A 23,108-nucleotide genomic window follows, 5' to 3' on the forward strand; every position below is an offset into this window, starting at 1 on the left:
GTCTGTGTCAAGGAGACAGCTGTCTGGGTTGGAACAACAGCTGCAAGTGATGGTTTGTGCCTCTAGAGGGCAGTAGCAGGTGAGTGTTTCCTATATACACAGTTCAGGTTCCAGAGTGAGCCACCTTGGGTGCCTGATTCTGTGGGTTGTTTTTAGGGTGACCAGATGAGATGAAGAAAATATTGGGACATATGGGGTGGGGGGTGTCTGCCGGCAGAGAAAAAAAAAAGCTGAGTGCTGCCGGTGGAGCAACAACAACAACAACAACAAAAGCCGAGTGCTGCCGGCGGAGTGAAATATCGGGATGAACCACCCAAATATCGGGACGGTCCCGATTTTATCGGGATGTCTGGTCACCCTAGTTGTTTGCTGATCAATGGAAACCTCCCTCTGGCCCTGAGGGTTCCCCTGGCCCATCTCATTCTCCTGAGCCTTCATCCCCCAGTATGCATGGTGGGAAGGAGACTGGAGAGCAGCATCGTTTAGTGGCTGTCACAGAAGCAGAGCTGTGTGGGGAGGGGAAACTATAACAGAATCTCTGATCAGGGGCCTGGGGCTTGCTGGGGGCAAGTGTTATCCAGCCCCACCCTCCACAACTCTGATCTCTTACCTGTTCAAAGGTGCAGCTGCGGCAGCAGAAGATGCGGGCGCAGGGGTGAGTTTTAATCATGATTTTCCCCTCTTTCTGTGCCTTGGTGGTGAAGTAAAGTCGTCCCTTCATTGCCTTGCGCCTGCCAGGAATAGGATCACAGAAGACACTTCATGAGGCCTCCCAGAAAAGAGAGCTCCCCTAATTTGTTGGAAAGGAGCCTTTTTTCCATATACACCCAGATGCACTCTGTGTCTTCCATAACATGCCCCCTACAGCACACCAGGCCAGGAATATCCCAGATGTACCAATGTGGACAGGGACAGAGGGGGAAGCCTGATATGCTCATCCTGCTGGGCACACTCCTCCTGGCATGGGAGCCTGGTGCCATGCTAACACTAGGAGGGGACAGTGCTCATTAGCACTAGAGAGACCTCAAGTACCCCAGGCACAGCCTGCCAGATAGGCAAGGCCACTAGGAACCTCAAATAAAGAAGTCTCAAATGCCAAGGGAGGCCAAGGTGTGAGATTTCCCTTGGGAATCCTGAGGCCATGTAGACAATGTGGGTGTGCTCCCCTGGCATACAGGACTGTTCTTTTACAGGGTAAAGTAGATCCAGGCAGGATGATGGCTCCGGAGAGCCTGCATAGGCAGTGTGCATGCAGACTCTTGAACCCATCAGTGGGTGATATGCCGGCACCATGAGATAGCTCCATGGGACTCCTAAGGAGTTCAAGGCACCAAGGCCCCAGCGCAGACTCACCTCTCTCCATCCAGCTTCATCAGCTTGCGAACATCAAAACAGAACTGGACATTGGTGACAGTACAGCTGGGATAGGCCTCACTGCAGGGCACATACACAGACAGACATGTGAGACCCTCCCTCCCAGGAGACTGAAGAGACTCAAACCACTTGCTTCTCCCAGCCCCGCTGACTCCTCATCTCCAACTCCGCTGGGATTGCTGAGGGGGACAGCCTCCTGGCCCCAGACCACTTACCAATCCCCAGGAAGTGAGTCTTTCTGGGCAATGTTGGATGAGAAGAGGGAGGATGGCTGCATTTTCTGTACCCGTCTTTGCCATGGCAGCCAGCAGGGGGCAGAACCACTTTCTTCATTACCTGAGACCTTTGGCTGCTGGCAACATCACCTGCTTTCCACACTGATGTTCCTCTAATGTTTTCACCCCTCACTCAGACCATGGGCATCCCGACCTGTCTCCCTTCAGTGAGTTGTCAAGAATCAGCAGAACCAGGGGCAGAGAAGCTCACAGAGATGGGCATAGATCAAGCAGCTACCTGTGGTTCTACTCACTGAAAATGCTTGATGACAAGGGAGGAGTCTGTGATTTCCTTGGGAATCTGGGTGACCATCAGTGTTCGGGCAACCTGGGAGAGGAGAAGAGGAGCTGAGATAGAGGGATCGGGGAGCAGAAGCATGTTTTGTCTTGCATTCACAACACTCCCGCCTCTGCAGCACCTCACATTCTCCCTGGAAGGAAGGTCAGTATCATTTCTACCATTGCACAGATGGAGAAAACTGATGCACAGAGACTTGTACAAGATCATCCTGTGAACTGGTGGCAAAGCTGGGATGGAATCCAGGAGTCCTGAATCCCAGTCCCCGGCCAGTTCACTACAATCCCTCCAAGAGGTGGGAACAGAACCAGGAGTCCTGACTTCTAGTTCCAGGCTCTAATTACTCAACCACACCCTCCCAGTGCTGGGAATAGCCTCTGACTCCTGGCCCCCTGCTGTAACCACTAGACACTACCACCTCTTACACTGCTTAGACATGGGTTGAGCTCAGTCCCTCGACAGCAACACATACAAGTTTAAACTTGATGGGGGCACAAAATGGTGCATAATCTGAGGGTTTCTTTCATTTTAAGGAGAATGGGAGAAATCTGGGAGAAATCCACCTTCTTTTTCCCAGTTAACCCAACTCCAGGCCATTCGTAAAGATCTAATGTATTCTAACTGTGGCTCGTTCAAAAGCACAGATGGCAAAAGACAAGCAAAGTTGTGCAGGGTCTCTCCTTTGGTTGAGAGGGGCAGAAAAGGACTGGGGCAGCTTACCTTCTCATCCTCCTTGTATTCGAGCTGGGCAGAGTGATGAGCCATACAGAGGATGGTGATAATGAAATAGATGAGAGCGAAGATACTGTGCAGCCACAGGAGACGGTCTCTGTGCAAGAAAAAAGGAACAGATCTGCAACCTAACAAAGCAGCACCCCTATTGGGGATCAGTCAAACCCACTGCAGTCCCGTCCTCCCCTCCACCTGGTTTGCTCATCACGGTGAAAACCAAAAGCACATAGCATCCATGCTCATAGCTACTGCAGTCCCTGCCTCTTCCAGCACAAGGTGCTGTAAGGAATGGATGCAGGAAAGTGAGCTGCTGGCAGTTCAGTGAATGCAGTCCTAGTTTCTGCTAGTAGGGAGCACCAGAGGGAAAGCTGCAGGAGCACTAGCTGAGCTGCCGGAGGAATGAGGCAGGAGAACTTGTAAACTCAAGCTGCTCCAGACCAAACCCATCCCAGCAGGAGGTGCTGTACTGAATGGTGTAGGAGTGCTGGCTGGGGAGGTGCTAGCTCCAAGCTACGGCAGTTCCAGCAGGAGGTGCTATTGTGCACGGTGTAGGAGTGCTGGCTACCATCTTTTCTTATACAGCTGTCCACATCTGGCCATCAGGTGCTCACACGTCTTTGCAGTGCACGAGTCGTGCAGATCTTTATGAACCATGTAAAAGAAAACCCTGACCCTGGTCCCAGGGGCCAGGCCCCACATTGCTGATGGCCTAACCCTGTGCCCCTGGCAGCCATCTCCACAAGCGGCAGAGAGTGTAGCTGCAAGGTGTGGGGGGAACGTACTGTGTTGGGACGTTGGTGATGGTCGTCCGGCCAAAATGAGCTGGACTACTTCCTGGAAAAGAAGAGGGGAAGCATGGAGGTTATGGGAGTGCTGCACATCTCAAGAGGTTCAGGCCCAGAATACAAACAGCTTCTCTATGACAGATGCCTGGGTCCCCTCCTAGCTCCTTCCTCTCTGCTGCTTCCCCAGGGTTTCTCCTCCTCCTGCAAGCCCCAAAGCTTCTCTGGTCTCCCCCATTTCCTATACCCCATAGCTGGCCACCAACCCACACCCCATGGGGCCAATCTCCCAGGCATGACCCCTTGCACTGAACCAATCTTCTGGGCACCACACCTTATTCAGAATCCCACCTTCCCAGCTAACTGACAGCATCATCAGTCCCCCATCCCGCTTGATGTATGATGCCCACCCATGTCCTGTGCGGATCTGTGCTCTGCCACTGGGATCATGCAGTGGGCTTGGAGAATTACCTACCCAAGAGATCCCCAGAGAAGTTGACAGGCAGGATGACAGCCACAGAGAGCACACAGACGATCATGACCAGCACCAGGATGTGGCGCTGGAAAGAGAGGTAGGTGGTGGCATCGATCCCACATTTGCTCTGGAGCTCCTCATCCCTTACCGACACAGAGGCGGATGGTGTGTTAGTGCAGGTGATGTGAAATCACCCATCCCTGCTCAGGGCGCACGCCCCCCCAACCCCCTACCACTCTCCAGTGGAAAGCACCAGCCCCAAATACTGTAGGGCTCAAACTCAGGCCATCCCTCCAGAGAGCACATACAAGATTCAGGAGGAGAGTGCTCCGAGTCTTTCCCTGGAGGATGGTATTTTGGCACCTGTGGAATGGGACATCTGGGATGTCTAGAGGGTTGCAGACTGGTCCCCAAGGGAAGGGCTGGGAGGGAGCCCCATCATTTGGGACATTTAACCTGGGCTTGGACAAAGCCCTGGAACGTACACTGAACGGAACAATCCTGCACTAGCCCCTGGAGGAGCCTAACTGGACGTCTCCATCTCAAACTCCAACACAATAGGTTGTCTCTGACATTCCATGGACCAGATCCCTCGACGAACACAAGAAGGGATGGTGATCTCCTAGCATTTGGAGAGTCCAGCCAATGAAACACCAACAAATCTGGACACTTTCCTGAACTAGCCAACTCTGCTAAATGGGAGGTGGAAATCCCCTGGGCTTGGTCTCTCTTAGAGGAGTTCCAGCCCTTTCTGATCCCCACTGGCCCTGAGAACAGACTTTTTGGGCAGTGCTTCACTCTTCTGGACCTGATCAGAACCAAGGGCACCACAAAAATGAGGGTGAGAGGAGAGAAGTCTGTCAAACTTTTTCTGAACTTCAGGTATATTGTGGGCCTCCTGAATGCCCCTCAAGGTGGGAGGGGAGCACTCACCAGAACCAGGGCAGAGGGGAGATGGGACAGTACACAAGGGACAGCAGGATGTAATGAACAAAAAGCCCATGTTCCCCTCCCCTTCCAGGGGAGGTGCTTTATGATCAAGGGATGCCAAGCAGATACAGCAGCACCGGGATATTCACTGGTGATGGGTGGTACCCAGACGGTGTCTTGGATACACGGAAAGGCAGAGAGAGGCCAGGTAGCTGCCATCCAATGCAGACAGGAAAGGACATGTACTTACTTCATTTGGTAGATGGAAATGAGCCAGGAGCAGAATCCCTGGAAGGGAAGATAAACAGGATCAGCTGGTTGAGAGCAAACCAAGATACCAGAAATGGAGTGTGGCCTCAGAGTGCTTCACATTGTGGGGAACCAGGGACCAGCCGTGCCGTGATTGTGGCCAAGGAGGCCAGTTGGGGGCTGGCTGCACGGCAACTATTGCTATACTAACAGAGCTCCTGCTCTGCACTCAGTGACCAGCTCTGACAGCACAACTAGTGTCAATGAGGACAGAACACGGAGGTGATCACCTCTGTTTTTCTGAAAATGCCATGGGACCTTTAGTGTTCAGATAGCAGCCAGCAGAAGGACTGGAGAAGACATTCAAGGAGAGCAGAGAGGAGCCGACAAATAAATGCATCAGGCCACATTCCTTCTGGGGGAAATCCATGGGCATGAACCTGGCTAGCAATGCCTAAAATAAAGATGACTCTGGGGGGACATGATCACAGCCTACAGAAGCCGTCAGGGTGACAGTACAAGTGAATGAAGGGAATTAACAACGCTCTCAGGAGATGGCAGGACAAGGAGGTTATGGCCCTGAAGTGATGGAAGGAAAAGTCTAAGCTGGAGATTAAGGAATTTGTCTTCACAGCAAGAGCAGCCAGGGAAGAGGCTAGGAGAGGGAAGTCCCATCACTGCAGAGATCCGAGAGTGGGTTTGAGAAGTATGGTAGGTGGGGATGACAAGGGCTTGAATCCTCCAGAATCCAAGGACAGACTCAAGCAGCTTTCCTTGGCACTAGCTGGCATGGCAGACCTCAGCTCCAGGGCTCCTCTGAAGGACAGATCCTTCGACAGCACAGCAGTCCCCTTTTCAGCACTGCACAAAGGCATTAGTCCTGGAGAGGAGCTTACCTCCCTGGGGCAATTCTCCCTCCACAGGATACAGGCCACTCCCATGGCCTTTCATTTGACTTGACCCCATGGAGGAAAGAGTCCTTCACACAGTGATTCCTGCAATGTACGTGTCCCACCTCTCCCCAGTGACACGTGAACAGGGTCACAAGTCAGAGGGAAATTGCCAGAAACAGGAGAATTCCTGGTAAATGGACAAGACCTGCTGTGGAGAAGAAGAGGCAGCTCCAGGAATGTCACCAGAGCCACAGCCAAAGCCACTTCAGGGGTTCATCTTTTTGTTAGTCAAAGCTTAAATTTTTCTATATGACAAACATGCTCAGAGGGCAAGAGCAGGGCAATGGAGAGATGGAGGAGAGGGAATGAGAAAGAGAGACAGGTTGCATCTACCCTGGGAAATTTAGGAAAATCTTCCATGGAGGGAGTGTGACGGTGCACCCCATAAGGCTTCATGGAAATATGCTTGTTAATGTATATATATGACATAACTGGAATATGTTTTGTGCTACATATGCCATGTAACATATCTCTGTAAATGTTATGATCTACTGAATCTATTCATCCTATTTGTATGCATGTGTCGTTGTATTCAAAGTTATGAATATTGGCTGTGTACTTGCTTGATTTCTAAGTAACCTTAGTAAAGCATTTGGTCAGCTTCTTGAGAAAGGAATGTGCAAATTACATGCCCAGTCAAGAAACACTTAAAGGACAATGTATCTTGGAAAGCTCCAATCCACATAAGAAGTCTACCTGAGGATGGTCAGGGTAGCATGTAAACAATGGCTCCTGCCTGTAAGAACTGAGTCATGCATGGACATGTGACTTGCCCGTGTGACTCCAAAACTCCATCGTGGACCTGGACTTTGCATAGGAGAGAGGAGGGGGTCTCCACTCACAAGAGAAAGTCTACTTAAACCCCTGGGAGGCCCCTCCATTTTGTCTTCAGCTAGCTAAAGAGATAGCCTCTCTACCCCCAAGGATACCTGAAAGAAACTGGAACAAAGGACAGTAACTACAGGGGGTGTGAGTGATTGCTTGACCCAGACTAGAAGGAGACTACTCTGTAAAAAGAAGCTTACTGGAATTCCTCTAAGGGTGAGGTTTTTATCTGTTCTCAGTTTTTTTACTGGATTAGACTCAGACTTGAGTGTTTTATTTTATTTTACTTGGTAATGCACTTCGTTCTGTCTGTCACTACTTGGAACTACTTAAATCCTACTTTCTGTATTTAATAAAATCACTTTTTACTTATTAATGAACCCAGAGTATGTATTAATACCTGGGGGGCAAACAGCTGTGCATATCTCTCTATCAGTGTTATAGAGGGTGAACAATTTATGAGTTTACTCTGTATAAGCTTTATACAGCTAAAACGGATTTATTTGTGGTTTAGACGCCATTGAGAATTGGGCATCTGAGTGTTAAAGACAGGAACACTTCTTAAGTTGCTTTCAGTTAAGTCTGCAGCTTTGGGGCACGTGGTTCAGACCCTGGGTCTGTGTTGGAGCAGACTGGCGTGTCTGGCTCAACAAGACAGGGTGCTGGAGTCTCAAGCTGGCAGGGAAAGCAGGGGCAGAAGAATCTTGGCACATCAGTTGGCAGCCCCCAGGGGGTTTCTGTGATCCAACCCGTCACAGGGAGTACTGACACAGACAGCACTCAGGAGTTGCTACCACCATGTTATCTAACTCTGTTGGGAATGGATCTAGAAAACACAATGGCAAAAAGCACCAGTATGCTGTCAACTCTAGCACTCCCACTGCTGACACCAACAACAGCTCCACTGGTGCTAGAGCAATGGGGGGGATGGATTTCCCAAGCATCGACACTCACTGTAAGAGCATTAGAAAATTGCCGCTTCCCAGGAAAACAAAGGGCAGCTCCTGGCTCCACCATTGGTTCATATTAAACAGGAAACTTCAGACTGGTGACCTAATCTAATTTTGAACCTGTGCTCCCTGTAGTAGAGAGAGCTCCTCTTTGCACAGGATGGAGCTAATTTCCTTCCCACATCCCACTGAGACTCACCACATCTTTGTTATCGACATCCGGCGGGCTGGTCTCCGACGGTGATTTCTCCTTCTCACTCTGCTCCCCATAGAACAGCGACGTCAAGCTTCCAGGCAGAGGGAGGAGAGAGAGGGCAAGAAAGGGGACACAGGATGGAGAGAAGGGGAGAGAAAGAAGAGAGGGAATGAAGGGGAAGCACAAGAGAAGGAGCAAGAAGGATTGGGAAAAACCCCAAGATTCTGATCAGACCCACTTCAAAGTGACATTTTCCCCCACAGCAAGCGACCCCTTTCTGAGAAATCAGCCAAGCCAGGACAGCATTAGTTTAGTACTAATGTAGGCACGAGGACGAATGGGTATAAATTGGATATTAGGAAGTTTAGACTTGAAATTAGACGAAGGTTTCTAACCATTAGGGGAGTGAAGTTCTGGAACAGCCTTCCAAGGGAAGTAGTGGGGGCAAAAGACTTTTCTGGCTTTAAGACAAAGCTTGATAAGTATATGGAGGGGATGTTATGATAGGATCGTTAACTTGGGCAATTGATCTTGGATTACCACCAGATAGGTCTGCTCAATGGTCTGCGGGGAGATGTTGGATGAGATGGGAACTGAGTTACTGCAGAGAATTCCTTCTTGGGTGCTGGCTGGTGAGTCTTGCCCACATGCTCAGAATTTAGCTGATCGCCATATTTGGGGTTGGGAAGGAATTTTCCTCCAGGGCGGATTGGCAGGGGCCCTGGAGGTTTTTCGCCTTCCCCTGCAGCGTGGGGCACGGGTCGCTTGCTGGTGGATTCTCTGCAGCTTGAGGTCTTCAAACCAATTTTGAGGATTTCAATAACTCGGTCCTGGGTTAGGGGTTGTTATAAAATTGGATGGGTGGGGTTCTGTGGCCTGCCTTGTGCAGGATGTCAGACTAGATGATCATATTGGTCCCTTCTGACCTATGAGTCTATGAGCATTTGTGCGTTTCTAGCCCAGCAGCTGGAAGGGATTTTTCAGCTCAATAGCTGCATAGAGTCAGCTCTCTCCTCAGACAGTTTAAGATGGTGAATCAGCAGGTGGCAAAAGATTTCTATACATGCAGCAACTGCACCCCAAGAACCTGCCGCTCCCAACAGTTCCCCCCAGGAAATAATTGCACCTCCCCAGCGAATGGCACAGATTCAGTTTCATGGGAACAGCGGTTACATAGACACAGTCATTGTCTAGGACATATTGAACTGTATCGATGCCCACTGCATACAGGATAAATGAGACACCAAGTCAGTCAGTAATGATAATATCATAACAAATTGGTGTATGTGTGTCTGTCTATGCATGCAATCGCTGTCCTCTGCACAGCAGAATCAGACCTGTTTCACTGTGGGTCACAGTCCCTATAGTGCGGGCAGCTAATGGAGTGTCACCTTTAGCTGAAGTGCTAGGGCTCTATGCTTTTGGAGTGGGAGCATCCCAGTTTTCTCCTTGCTCATGCTGTTAAGTTCTGAATGGCCATGGATTTGTTACGATATTATAACACTCTGTCCTCTACCTCCATTTGTTCAAGGTTCTCTTTATGGTTCACAAACACTGCTCACGCTTCACAAAACCCATGTGAGGTCACTACCTTCAGGACAAGTTAAAGGAGGCTCCTCAGAACGAGGGGCAGTGGGGGAAGATATTAACTATTCAACTCTTCTCCCTGTGCTGGCTCCTTTCCAGGAAAATCCCTTTTGGTTTACACTTGGGACTCCCTGGAAGTAATAAAGAGAGAAATGTCCCACCAGATCAAAGTAAAAACAAGATCCCACTAGTGCATGAGGCTCTATTGTCTGGTTGTTTCCCTGCTTCTCTTCTGTTATCTCAGATACTTTGGCTAAAGAAGAGTTCCCCACTCTTTGCTCCAGCGAGGTCATAACTACATGTTTGTGACATCATTATGGCAGTGACTGCGACATCACTGACTCACCACTATGACCTCACTTGCACTATTCTGGTAGAAGAGGAAGAGTTTAGGGAGCGAAAAACTCTTAAAGGGACAGTGTCAAATCATTTGTGCTGGAATTTAGATTGTGTGAGAAAAATGTTTTTCAAAACTTAATAATAAAATTACAATAATACAGTAATACCTAGCTCTTAAAAGTGCTTTACATCAGTAGATTTCCAAGCACTTTACAAATGAGGTCAATGTCAGTATCCTTATTAACAGCAAGGTTTCCATTAACTGAATGAAGAAACATTTTTGTTTAGCTTTAAAACCTTTCTGGCAGTTTGGGAAGCCTCAAACCCAGCAGCCTTGGGCTACTGCCTGGCGACTAGCAAGGGTAAGTGTCAAGAATGAAGAGGTGAAAGTGACCAGGCCAATGTCACTGCCCAGGAGGAGTGAAATTCAGGGAGTAAAGCGAATAGGGGATCACTGGGGAAAAGTGACTTGGATTTTTACAGTTCTGACCGTTTTAAACATGCCATGTGACACCATTATTATTTTAATGGTGTCTGCTGTTTTAAATCTTGACTGTCCTTTTAATCTCTCCAACAAGTGAAAACATCACTGACACATTTCCAGATTTAGAACCAAAGGCAGTGCTTGAGAAAAATCAAAGAAAATCGAGGCTCAGAAGAGGATTCTGGAAAGAATTCCCTAAAGCCAACCCCATACCTCTCAGAGACACCCTTCCCTACCCTCCTCCAGAAATAACAGCCATGGGAAAGAAAGAGGAACTGTTGCAGGGATGGGGAGCAGGATGGCTGTGAGGTGCTGAGGAACATGGCACCTGTCGGGAGGATGCCTGATATTTTGGTCTGGTTTCATGCTGCCAATCAAAGCAGGTTTGGACTTGTAAATGGAGAACAACATCTCTCAGAATCCCGACATTTTTTTAATCAATAACAAATATAGGATCTGATTTTTTTTTTTAATTGTGTTGATCACATTTTTCTCCTGAGTCCTGTCCTAAGGCCCAGCTGGGTTCTAAACCCCTGGAAATCTGCAGGCTAGGAGAATACAGATGTCCTCCTCCACCCAACCAGACTAGAGCACCAGGAGAACCTCGGTGCTGTACCAAAAACACTTAGCATTCTCTCCCCTCCTGCTGCCAGACCACACTGTGTGCTGAGGCAGTCTCCTGCCCCTTTGGTGGGAGAACTGACTCCAACCCCTGTGGGAAAGCAGCTGCTGTTTCTCTTTCTTTCCCAGGAAGGCATTTTTCTTGTCACCAAAACCACAATCACCAGATCACCATTATCATTACTCGTAGGAATTCCATGTGCTTGGAGGGATTCGGCTGGTTCAGAAGTGGGGGAGAGGAGACAATTAGAAGTATCAGTAACCATCCAGGAGACTATATCATTCCCTGCTTATCCTCCCAGTTTTATATCCCCAGTTGACTATCACTCGCCAACCTGCAGCCCATTGTGCCTGCATTCCCTCCAAATGTTCATCCCCACTCAACTCCACCTCAGACTATGAGTAAGATAATGACAACAAGAAGCCAAGTGCTATGAACCCCCAATCATCACCTACCACCCACACCTCCAGCTCTATTTCTAAACAACCTTCACCCCCACACCCTTCCATCCTCTCATCCCGAGCAACCTGTCTCCCAAACCCACACCTCCAAACTCCCTATCTCTCCTCCTCTCGGGTCATATCATAGTACACAGTTTTCATTCAGATACATGCTCTGCACCCCTCTGATACTTGCGCCCTCTTTGCCAGAAGACCAGAGCATCAAGCCACATGTCAGCATTTAGCTAGTTCCATAACCCTCAAGGACCCCTGTGCTGATGATAGATCCTTCTCCTATTTCCATCAGTAGCTGTTCTATGACAGCATTCAGCAGGCATCAGATCAGGTCCTTAGGGAGCCTTGACATCCCTGGTCAGGACCTTTTGCCAAGGGATGATGCAACTGCTGAGAGGGAGGTGGAGGATGGGGTCCTCTCACTGTTAGTGGCGGGTGTGTTAGCTCAATAATTGCTGCACATGCTAACGGACTCGTGAGGGGTTTGTTATTTAACCTTTTGGTGCATTGTTCCCTATTTCTTCCTGGTTTTCCAAGAAAGAAAAAAGGAAGGAACATGTTCCTTAGTTCTGAACCTACAAGTGAAAGCTAACGCAGCCCTGGTGCTGACTCTGATACACCCACCAGTGTCACTCTAGAGAACCTGGCCCTGCCAGCGCACGGACAGCCCTGCCACTTCCACTGCTACAGAATCGAACTTGCCTTCAATCCGGCCACAGCGTGGGGACAGGAGAGAGCTCCAGAGCTTACCAGAAGCAGCATTTCCCACCCCAAAACCAAGCAGCACAATGGGCACTAACTGGCCTACGTCTTGAAAGGCTCAACGGAGAAGGTGACCGGGCCATGGAGGCTGACCTGCCCTCCCATCCCTAGCCAGTGTTCCTCCGGGGCATGAATGAGGGAGCCTGTGAGAAAAGCTTGCCCTGCTGCCACCCATGCTGTGCCTCTCCGTGGGGATGAACTGAGATGCTCAGCCACCACAGCTGCTAGTCTGGCACCGTTCAACAGCCCTGACATTGACTCTGCTGGGCTTGTTTTGGAATAAGGGCAGTGAATAGACCCTGCACCTCCTCTCCCTGCTCTGTCACAAACACTTGGGGGGTGCCACCAGCCCCTAGGAAGGGAGCTCAGACCTTACCTGTCATTATCCATCAGCAGGGCCAGGCGCCCATAGTCCCAAGCTGCTTTCCGAAGGCAGGAGAAGACCAGGAGGAGGAGCTGCATCAGGAGAGGGAGAGTAAAAGGTTGATGTACCAGCCCCACCTGATTTCTAGAGGCCCCTCCATTCAGAGAGACTGCCCTCCACAATTGGGCCTAGTCATGACAGCAGAACCAGTCAAAGCTCCTCTCAAAACCAAATTGAGGTCCTGCTCCAGTGACTCCGCTGCAACTGGCTTCTGGTGACTGCACTCACACACCCCAGCAGAGACCCACATAGTCCAGAACACTACAACCGCACACCCATCCACACAAGGTGAATATACCCACACACAGGCACACAACCAAGGTGACCAAACACATATAGAAAGGCAGAGACCCATATAGCCAGGGTAAGCCCCCCCTCATCTCTTTCTCTCTCTCTTTCACACACACACACACACACACACACACACACACACACACACACACACACACACACACACACACACACAAACTACCTCCCACCCTGTAGTCAGAGCTGTATGCCCAGCATAGTCACACAATACAACCCTTCCACACCTTCCTAGTCTCAGCTGTACACCCACCATAGGCACAACACACACTGGAACCCACCCAGATGCCTACAGGCAGAATCGGATACCTGCTTCAGGCTCATGTAACGCACACACATGTCCATGATTATGACACTTGTCTCTTCTCGGGGACTCCACCTGCACAAACATGGCCTCATCGGCACCAGGAAAATCAGGGCCCATAGTTCACCACCTGGCCAGCTCCATTAGCAAGAGCTGCAGTGGAGACAGGGCTCAGGGATTCTGACCACTGTGTCATCTGACCATGCTGAATAGGTGACACGGTGTCACACTTCAAAGTCCTGTGTGCGATTCTAGCCACACTGAGTCACTCCCACTCCTAAGGCCTGCCTCTTTCCTTCCCCAGTTCACTTGAGGCACTGCCGAGAGACTGGGCAGACACCGGAAGCTGGCGAGAGGGAGTAGGGCACCCTGGTATAGCCCCCTCCTCGCCTCGCTCACCAGCCAGAGGATGAAGTTGATGGCGAGCACGGTGGGCACACCGCCGAATGGCAGCCCCTGCAGGACCGTGCTCCGGGAGCGGGCGCTGAAGCACTGCTCCTCTGTGCTGTTCACCAGGGGGTCCAGGAAGCTGAGGACATCCAGGGAGACGGGGCTGGCATCCCCGGGTGCAGGCTCAGCCAAGTACATGCTGTCCATCTATGCCTTCACACAGACCCTGCAAAACACCTGGGAAGAGTTCATTGGGGCAAGATGGAGTTGGGGAGTAGAGGAGCGTTAGTGGGCAGGAATTCACAGCTACTGCAATCCTGGCCTTTCCCAGCAGGTGGAGCTGGCTGTGAGCACAGCTATTAGAGCCCCAGCCTCTCTCAGCATGAGGCACCTCAGAGATGAGTGTAGGGCAAGTAGCTGTAGGAGTGAGCTCCTAGCTAGTGCAGTCCCAGCCTTGCCCAGCAGCCAGCACTGTAGGGATCAGCACAGGAACATAGGATGGGAGAGCTCCCAGCAACACAATTCCCAACCACTCTCAGCAGGAGGTGCTGTAGGAAATGGGGCAGGGTTCTGCTGGTGGGCTGCTCACAACTTCTCCAGTGTTAGCCTCTCCCAGCAGGAGGTGCCATGGGGAATGGGACAGAGTGCTGGCTGCAGGGAAGCTCCCATCTGCTCCAAGCCCTGTCCCAGGGCTACACTCCATAAGACTACACATGATTGTTGTCATTTGGCTTTTCAGATGCCGTGTCATTTTTATTCATACCTGACCAAGGTCCCTCGCTGCCTTCCCCACTCAGTCCTGGCGGCTGGAGTCAGTCACTGCCATCATGGTGAGGCCAGTGTGCAGGAACGAGGCACTGAACCGTCCGCGCGAGCTGCTATGAGTAAGAGAGACACTGATACTAGGAGAGGGGCAGACAGAGTTCTGCTCACCTTGTTCCCACACCACCTTAGTTTCACCTTTTGTGGCAACCCAATAAATTACACCCTCCACCCCCCTCTACCAATACCCAGAATCTTTGATGTTACAGATACGAAAGTCCTATTGGATCCTCCAGTCCATCTACCTGCCAGCATAGGACTGTTCACTCTGGGATATTTCCTCGGCTTTACTACAGTCCAGTTGTCAATTTCCTAAGCAATGAGACTCCCACCGCTTCCCCGGGAGATGACGTGATAGCCTCACAGAATTCGCTGTTAGGAAATATTTATTGCTATTCACCTTCAATGACTTCAACCCTTGAGTAATCCCCTGCTCTCCTTGGGACTTCCTCCCTTCAGACACCTGTGACCCACTACCCACCCCTTGGTCATTGCTTAGTGAAGCCAAATATACCAAGCTCTTGTAATCTTTCCTCATAAACCAAACCCTCCATCACTTTCATTGCTCTCCTCTGACATCCTCCCAACTTGCTGATATTTTTCGGACCCTGAGGTGCCTGGGATTGATCTCATAGCAGCCATAGAGACAGAGTTCATTGCTTCCCTGCTCCTGGAGGCGCTGTGGGAAACGGGGCAGAGGCACTGGCAGTAGGGTGACCAGATAGCAACGGTGAAAAATCAGGACAGGGGGTGAGGGGGTAAAAGGTACCTATATAAGAAAACGCCCTAAATATCGGGACTGTCCCTATAAAATCGGGACATATGGTCACTCTAACTGGCAGTGGGGTTGCTCACAGCTACTCAAATCCTGGCCTTGCCCACCACTTGTTTCCCTGCACTGCAAGCCCAGAGCTATTTTTCCAAGTGTTCTCGTCTCTGTCAGAACTTGTCTTCGCTAGGAAATCCTGTGTTAAAACAAAACGACACATTGCCAACCGCAACTAACAGGTCAGTATGGACCTAGCTGTGGTTGGCAACGGGTGAGGTGCCTTTGCTCTTCACAATAGTGTTTAAACACAGGAAGGCTTCCTACTGCCAACAGGCCTCAATGGCCCTCCAGAAGTTGGGTCAGCTGGACTCCATCACATCAGACTTATCCAACAGTTGAGCTATTTTAGCATTGTTCTGACTCCATTCGTTTTCCCTGGTAACCAGAGGAAACCTCCTGGTCTGAGCCACTCAGCTAATCCTCAAAGCAGCTTTTTTGGAAAACAGGCACCATGTTAGCAGCTCCCCACAGGCACTAGTTTTCTGCCTATTTCCTCTGGCTCTGTCTGTCTTGCTGTGGTTTCACATTCTTTCCTTCTGAGCTCTCAGTTGATCCCAACTGCTCCTGGCCATTTACTGCATTTAATTATCCCAAGTTGCTCTATACCAGTGGCTCTCAACCTTTCCAGGCTACTGTTCCGCTTTCAGGAGTCTGATTTGTCTTGTGTACCCCAAGTTTCACCTCACTTAAAAACTACTGGCTTACAAAATCAGACATAAAAACAAGAAAGTGTCACAGCACACTAGTACTGAAAAACTGCTGACTTTCTCATTTTTACCATATAATTATAAAATAAACAAACTGGAATACAAACATTGTACTTACATTTCACTGTATAGTACATAGAGCAGTGTAAACAAGCCATTGTCTGTATGAAATTTTAGTTTGTATTGACTTTGCTAGTGCGTTCTATGTAGCCTGTTGTAAAACTAGACAAATATCTAAATGAGCTGATGTACCCCCTGAAAGCCCTCTCAGTGCCCTCAGGGGTACATGTACCCTCAGTTGAGAACCACTGCTCTATAACTCCCTCCTCAGCCTCTGTCAAGGCTACATTCTGACTCCCAGGATTTGCTGCACCAGATCCAAGCATTGTTCCCTGGCTTTCCTCTCCCCAATCTCTCAGGGGGAGATGGGGCATGGAAAGGAGCAGGATGCCAGTAGATGTGGCCAGTGCTGGCTGCATTCTCAGTGTTCATGGAATGAGGTGCTCAGAGCTACCTACAGAGCCATCATTTTAAAACGGTGCAGGACCCTGCATGCCACAAGTCACAAAGTCCAGCCCCATGGTACCAAGACAGCAGTGACTGGAATTATTAAAAGGTGGCATTGGGGGTGGAACCATATTGACTTTAGGCTGCAGCACCACGATAGCACACCCCATAAGGTTCAATACAGCCTGACAACCCTATCAGACCAGATTCTCTGGGCTAGATCCTCTCTCATCCCCACACAGCAACAGGTTTAGTTGAATCCCAGGGCCTTGCCTCTGAATGCAGAGACTAAGCACAGTGCCACAGTGACAGCGAGGTCATCAGCATGGAAGAGAAGGTTGGTTCAAGGAAGGATATTGGAGACACTGCTACTCCCACGCACCCTGGAGATAGATCAGTCACCACTTCATCCTCTGCTGATACTGGAGAAAACCACAGACCCAAACCAGATCCTGTGTTTCCAGGACTGGGCTTGGACCCTAGATGTCACTTGTTGCTGCCGGGAGGGGGAAGGGGATGTTGTGTCATTCTTGTGACCATCAAGCCAGTGAGAGTTGATCAGGAGGGAACCAGCTGAATAGCAACCCTAAAATGTACTCAGAGCCACCATGCTTCTGATAAGCAAATCAGGGAAACAGACAAGCCTACTATGAGGTGGGTGCACAACTGGTTGGAAAATCATACTCGAAGAATAGTTAACAATGGTTCTCAGTCAAATTCACAGGGCATATTGTGTGAGGTCTCACTGGGATCTCTCCTGAGTCTGGTTCTATTCAATATCTTCATAAATGATTTGGTTAATGGCAAAGAGAGCACACTGATAAAGTTTGTGGGAGATACCAGGCTGGGAGGGGTTGGCAAGTGCTTTGGAGGGCAGGATTAGAATTCAAAATGATCTTGACAAACTGCAGAACTGGTCTGAAATAAATAGGATGAAATTCAATAAGGACAAGTGCAATGTACTAGACTTAAGAAGGAATAATCAATTCCACACAAACAAAATGGGAAATGACTGCCTAGGAAGGAGTACTGCAATAAAGGATCTGTGGGTTATTATGGATCACAAACTAAATATGAGTCAACAATGTAACACTATTGCAGAAAAAGCGAACATCTTTCTGGGAAGTATTAGCAGACATGAAAAATAATTCTTCCGCTCTGCTTAGCATTGATAAGGACTCAACTGTAGTATTGTGTCCAGTTCTCAGCACCACACTTCAGATTGGTGTGGACAAACTGGAGAAAGTCCAGATGAGAGCAACAAATATGATTAAACGTCTAGAAAACATAACCTATGAGGGAAGAATGAAAAAATCGGGTCTGTTGAAGTTTGGAGAAGTGAAGGCTAAGGAGGGACATGATAATCTTCAAGCGCATAAAAGGTTGTTTTAAAGAGGAGGGTGATATATTGTTCTCATGCACTGAGGACAGAACAAGAAGTAATGGGGTTAGATTGCAGCAAGAGTGATTCAGATTAAACTTGAGGAAAAATGTCCTAATGCACGGAACAAATTAGCTAAGGAGGTTGTGGAAACCCCACCACTGGAGGTTTGTAAGAACAGAATAGACAAACACCCGTCAGGAATGGGCTAGATATTACTTAGTCCTGCCTCAGTGCAGCGGACTAGACTATATGACCTCTCGAGGTCCCTTCCATTTCTATGATTCTATAGAGAATCCATGTTGGCAGGTGGCCAATTAGCATGGCACAACAAACTGAGGCCTTTAGAGAATTCTTACTGTTTCTCACACATATCCCTGGGTCTCTCTCACTGGGCACTGTCATCCTTGGATGCTTTGGGACCCCTGGCTTAGCACTACCTCCCAATCCTCTCACTAAGCACTGTAGCCCATAGCCTTCTGGGGGTCCCTCACTAGGTCCACCGCACAGCCCCCTCTCTATTGAAGCAAGTTAAAAGAGTTGTAATTAACACTCATCACATTTATAAAAGTTCCCCCTGATCTTGAAGTAGCTTTTGCTCCCCAGCCACCCAAAAAAGGTTGATTGTAACTTGCACAGCTGGATGGGAGGGGGGAGCCTGAACACACGTCAGGTGCGTGGCTACCTGCTGCAGAATGCATTAATGCACAGGAGCTTGCAAATCTTAAAGGGTCTGAGATTTTTGTTAGCCCTTTGTACAGGTGGTCAGGGAGAGCTGGTGAAAGGAAATACAGGTTTCACTCTGCTTGATTTCTGGAGCAGCAGATTCCTGGTGGGAGACTCTGGCCCCTCTGTCTCCAGCCAGTATTTTTTATTATTCGACCTGTTGCTGAATCTGGAAGCTGCCCCTCCTCCGAAGCACAGAAAGGCCATTCTGCACTACCTGGTATGCTGAGTTATGTAGCACTGCCAAAGGCCGCTCAAGCTGATCTGCTGCCCTAGGCAAAACTTCAGCGTGCTGCCCCCTCCTGCCCTCTAGGAAAAAGGTTCTCAGCTGGGGGCGGGAGGCATGTTAAACTTGTCAGTGGGGGGTGCAGTGAGAAGTGCCAGGTCACAGCGCCACTCATACAAGTTTGGCCTGGCCGCCCTTCCATCATGACGAGGGTGGGGCTGGCTGGACCAAATCTGAATGAGTGGTTCTGTGACCTGGCACTTGGCCCCCCACTTTCTCGCTGCACCCCTGGCGCATGGGGTCGCAGCACCACTCAGCTTTAGCCCAGCCTCTTCTGCCCCAGGCGGCTGCCTAGTTTGCCTTTAGCTAAGGTTTGCCTTTTAGCTAAGTGCCATAGCACTTCTCTGTTTAATAATAATGATGCAGACTGTCTCCCTCACCCCTGGGTACTGCAGAGATGGGAGCTTTGGAGACAGCCCTCTTCCACCCGGGTCACTCCTGACCCTCTGTGAAGCATGGTGCTGTGCCAATGGAGAGACCATCCTTTACATGAAAAATGAAGCTGCGGCCTTGGCTGGCGTGCCCACTAAAGATTTCATGGCGCTTAGTAAAACTAGGAATTTGAATCCCAGAGCCCAGTTTGGGTAATTCTATTCTGCCTCCCTGAATTTACACAGCAGTTCCAGCAGCAGACAACAGTGGTCCCTAAACTGGTGCTGGCTGCTGCTCCTTGTTTCTAGCTGCTAACTCACACTCTTAAAGATGAATAATACATGTAACACTTTTCTACTGCATCTTTCCTACTAAGGCAATCTCAGTAGCTGCCTCAGAGCTGTTAGCTGATCCCTGGTGGGACTGGAGGCAGGGCCAGGTGATGGTGAATGGGTGTCTGTCAATGAAGATATGGCCCTTGCTATGAAAACATTTGCGATCCCCTGGCATACAGGATGGTTCTTCCACAACTTGTTGTGTGCTGTTGCTGTGTGCTGTTAAATGTTACACCTCAGAAGTGGATGCATTTCAGGGAAGAGTGAGTGATCTCTGTTGGTCAAGAACAGTTTGGGATCTTTCAGGATGAAAGAGGCTATAGCAACTTGTGATATTATTACTGAGAGACTCTCCTGTCCTCTAGCTTGGGACAGGATCAAAAAGTGACTCACACAAGCTACTCACCTGGGTTTTCTCACCTATCTTTGGTTGGAGATGCTCTACCACCTAGATTTCTTCCCTTCCCCCCACCCAAAAGGACCCACATTGGACCAAATCTCTTGAAAAGAATTTTCCTAATACGTTTATTGAGGTTTACAATGACTCAGTTTCCACACAGGCATTCCTATTAGTCCAAAGCCCACTTGATGTTCATTACAACCAAAATACAACTATAAGCATATATATATATATACACACACACCTGTATTCCCTTCCCTAGCAACAAAACAGTTTATAAACATAGGCCAAAATGAAACAGGTTCAGACCTGGGAGACACCTTCCCATCATGGTGTGACTCGAGGCATAAGGAAAAGCTCTGACAAAGAACCCCTAGCAAACACTATACACTATAACAAGCAAGAGGTCATTATACACTATAACAAGCAAGAGATGTCATTGCTGGTTGTTGGACCTTAGCACGAGTCAGTTGAAGCAGTTTAGGGCTGCACTCTGCTCTCATCAGGGGTTTTCCCCTTATCTTACTTTGCCACATCTTTCCCCACCTAACATTTCTAGCCAATGATTTACTACCCTTGGTGCCAAGTTAACTGTTTTCTTTATTTCTGTTGCTTAGACTAAACCTCAAACAACACAACATTGGTATTACTGGGGTCACTATGAGTTTAACGCCAACAACTTTTTTCTTTCGCTTGATTTCATCCTTTATGCGCACATGCTGTGGGCCTATCGCAAGTGCTAAAATCCAAACCCAATGTGGGCCTATGTTCTTACAAACTCCATCCCTCCAGCTGAGGAAGGCTGGATTCAGCTGTCTCAGGAGCCCCTCAAAACCAGCCCTGGCTCAACTAGAGTCAGGACTGTCCATTTGGCCTGGAGGGCATGTGGGGGAAGGATCCCTCTTCCTTTTGGCGGTACAGCAGGGGCTGCATTGTATCTCACTCACTGTCTAGGTAACTAATAGCCCATCTTTCATGTACATTAGCAGCAGTGAGGCTGCACTGAGACATGCTTTGGCCAGCCATGCAGGGGAGGGGGCAGTTAAAGAGAATGGGTGTGTGGCAGATAAGTGGATTTTTTGACATCAGTCTTTACCGAAGAAAACCAGAGGGAAATTCCTACCCCAAAGTCCATTTTTATTGTGTCCTGTACTCACCCCCACCTCCTCCTACTGGGTTACTCCCACTACTCCCTGCAGAATTGCATCCCCTACCATCACAGGGGGACAGTGGAGTCAGTACCAACTCAATGCCTGTGACTGAGTCACCCACGCTGCTCCCTGCAGCACTTTGGGTTCTCCATCGAGGTCACACATCCAGTACTTACTGACTTGGACTGATCCTGTTTAAAATGTGAAGTCTGACAAGATCCCAGCCCAAGATGGGATGGCTGCAGGCCATTAATTTGGCCTCCCATCAGAAGAGATTCCATGTCATGTTCTTGGACCGGCAGGAATCTTTCCCAAGGCTGTGTCTACACTAGACAGTTGGATCCCATTGGGATCAGGGGCTGAACTCCTAATTTGGGGGGCTGAGAAGAACTCTTTGCAGTATGGCTGCCTCCCATTCCTTGCTTGTCTCCTCCTCCCCTTACCAAGGCAGGGTGAACTATTCGGTGAGCCCCAGGGCAGCCCTGTGGAGACGACAGAGGCTCTGGAAATGGGATTCCATGTGCATGGGATAAGTGGTCCCATGGAAAAGGAATGAGCAGGTGCATATGAGTGTGAGCCAGGTAAGCACTTTGAAAAGTGAACTGGGGACAAGGGAATTTACTGCAGCCCTCTTCTCAGTCTGCCGGTGCCCCAGCCCATTGGTGTCTAAGAGAACCCCCCCCACACAGAAGGCTGGCGATGTGTCAGGGCAGCAGATGAAGGCACAGGGCCAGTGAGGGTTAGGCACTTCCCTGTAGAGCTGCACTCAATCTGTTCATTTGCTGGGTGCATGTCTCCCTCCCTTCCCCAGGTAAACAACAGAGCTGTCGCCATCTGGCATTTTCAGCTGCTAAATTATTCATCTCCCTTTTGTTAACAAGAAGAGAAAGTCTCTGATGGACGGAGCTGCTGGATCTTTAGCAAATAAACAAGGAGGCTCCTAGCAACCTGCAACTCCTGTCCCACCTCTGACCTGCTTTCCTGGAGATAGAGCCCATGACCCATGACTGTTTCCGTGGTTCACTTGATGATTACCTGTTCTGTTCATTCCCTCTGAAGCACCTGGCAGTGGCCACTGAGCACTGTCAGTAGACAGGATACTGGGCTAGGTGGACCTTTAGTCTGACCCAGTATGGCTGTTCTTATGTTCCTTATGAGCATACTTACTCTTCCTGCCACAGGGGGGAGCCAGTGAGCAAAGAACACAGCCACTGGGGGGTGGGTGGGATGCTGTCTTTCCAGCTAGGTCCCTGATGCTGCCCCCTTCCCCACTAGCTATGTAGAGAAGCAGATTATAGCTTTGCTGATCCTTGTCCATCCAGGAGCAGATTCTTCCTGTACATGCTGCATTTCATTTCCCTCTAAGTTTTCCTATCCACATGCTTCCCAAAGGCAAACCTCCTGTGTGCCCCCCAGATTCAACTCCATGTATATCCCAAACCAACTCCTGCCCCAACTCCCTGTGCTTAACTAACTTTTTTATTGCAGCACTTTATAGAGTGTAAGAAATTCTAGGAATAGAAAGAGAGCAACCCTCCTTGGGGGCAAGGGGAGAAATAGGTGGTTTGAGCATTGGCCTGCTAAACACAGGGTTGTAAGTTCAATCCTTGAGGGCGCCACTTAGGGATCTGGGGCAAAATCAGTACTTGGTCCTGCTAGTGAAGGCAGGGGGCTGGACTCAATAACCTTTCAGGGTCCCTCCCAGCATTATGAGATCAATATAGCTCCATGTATTACTATTTTAGAACCCAGGCCCTCCCTCTAGTTCAGCTTCATTCCGCCCTCCTCCCACCCAGGCCCATGACTCTGCAGCTCAATCACAGCCCCAACTCAGCCTCCTTACAACCCCTCCAGTCCCATCACACAGCCCTGAGCTGGCT

General features: G+C 49.4%; 1 protein-coding gene across 8 annotated transcripts in view; it reads right to left on the minus strand.

The window, feature by feature from the left end:
• Positions 1 to 23,108, minus strand: part of TMEM63C (transmembrane protein 63C) — a 73,929-nt gene that overhangs the window by 14,285 nt on the left and 36,536 nt on the right. For 6 of the 8 annotated variants that reach the window (XM_030559053.1, XM_030559049.1, XM_030559051.1 and 3 more), the window contains 11 exons: positions 14,476 to 14,590; positions 13,722 to 13,949; positions 12,665 to 12,744; positions 8,043 to 8,130; positions 5,117 to 5,154; positions 3,937 to 4,079; positions 3,462 to 3,513; positions 2,668 to 2,776; positions 1,904 to 1,977; positions 1,354 to 1,434; positions 611 to 731 (listed from right to left, as the gene is read on the minus strand). In XM_030559053.1, the coding sequence (XP_030414913.1) occupies positions 611 to 731; positions 1,354 to 1,434; positions 1,904 to 1,977; positions 2,668 to 2,776; positions 3,462 to 3,513; positions 3,937 to 4,079; positions 5,117 to 5,154; positions 8,043 to 8,130; positions 12,665 to 12,744; positions 13,722 to 13,919 (984 nt within the window). In that variant the 5' untranslated portion in view covers positions 13,920 to 13,949; positions 14,476 to 14,590. The remainder of the gene's footprint in view (positions 1 to 610; positions 732 to 1,353; positions 1,435 to 1,903; positions 1,978 to 2,667; positions 2,777 to 3,461; positions 3,514 to 3,936; positions 4,080 to 5,116; positions 5,155 to 8,042; positions 8,131 to 12,664; positions 12,745 to 13,721; positions 13,950 to 14,475; positions 14,591 to 23,108) is intronic. The other 2 variants (XM_030559056.1, XM_030559052.1) reach the window with 2 other exon arrangements.

This window comes from Gopherus evgoodei, chromosome 4 (assembly GCF_007399415.2).
Source record: "Gopherus evgoodei ecotype Sinaloan lineage chromosome 4, rGopEvg1_v1.p, whole genome shotgun sequence".
Classification (NCBI taxonomy): domain Eukaryota; kingdom Metazoa; phylum Chordata; order Testudines; family Testudinidae; genus Gopherus; species Gopherus evgoodei.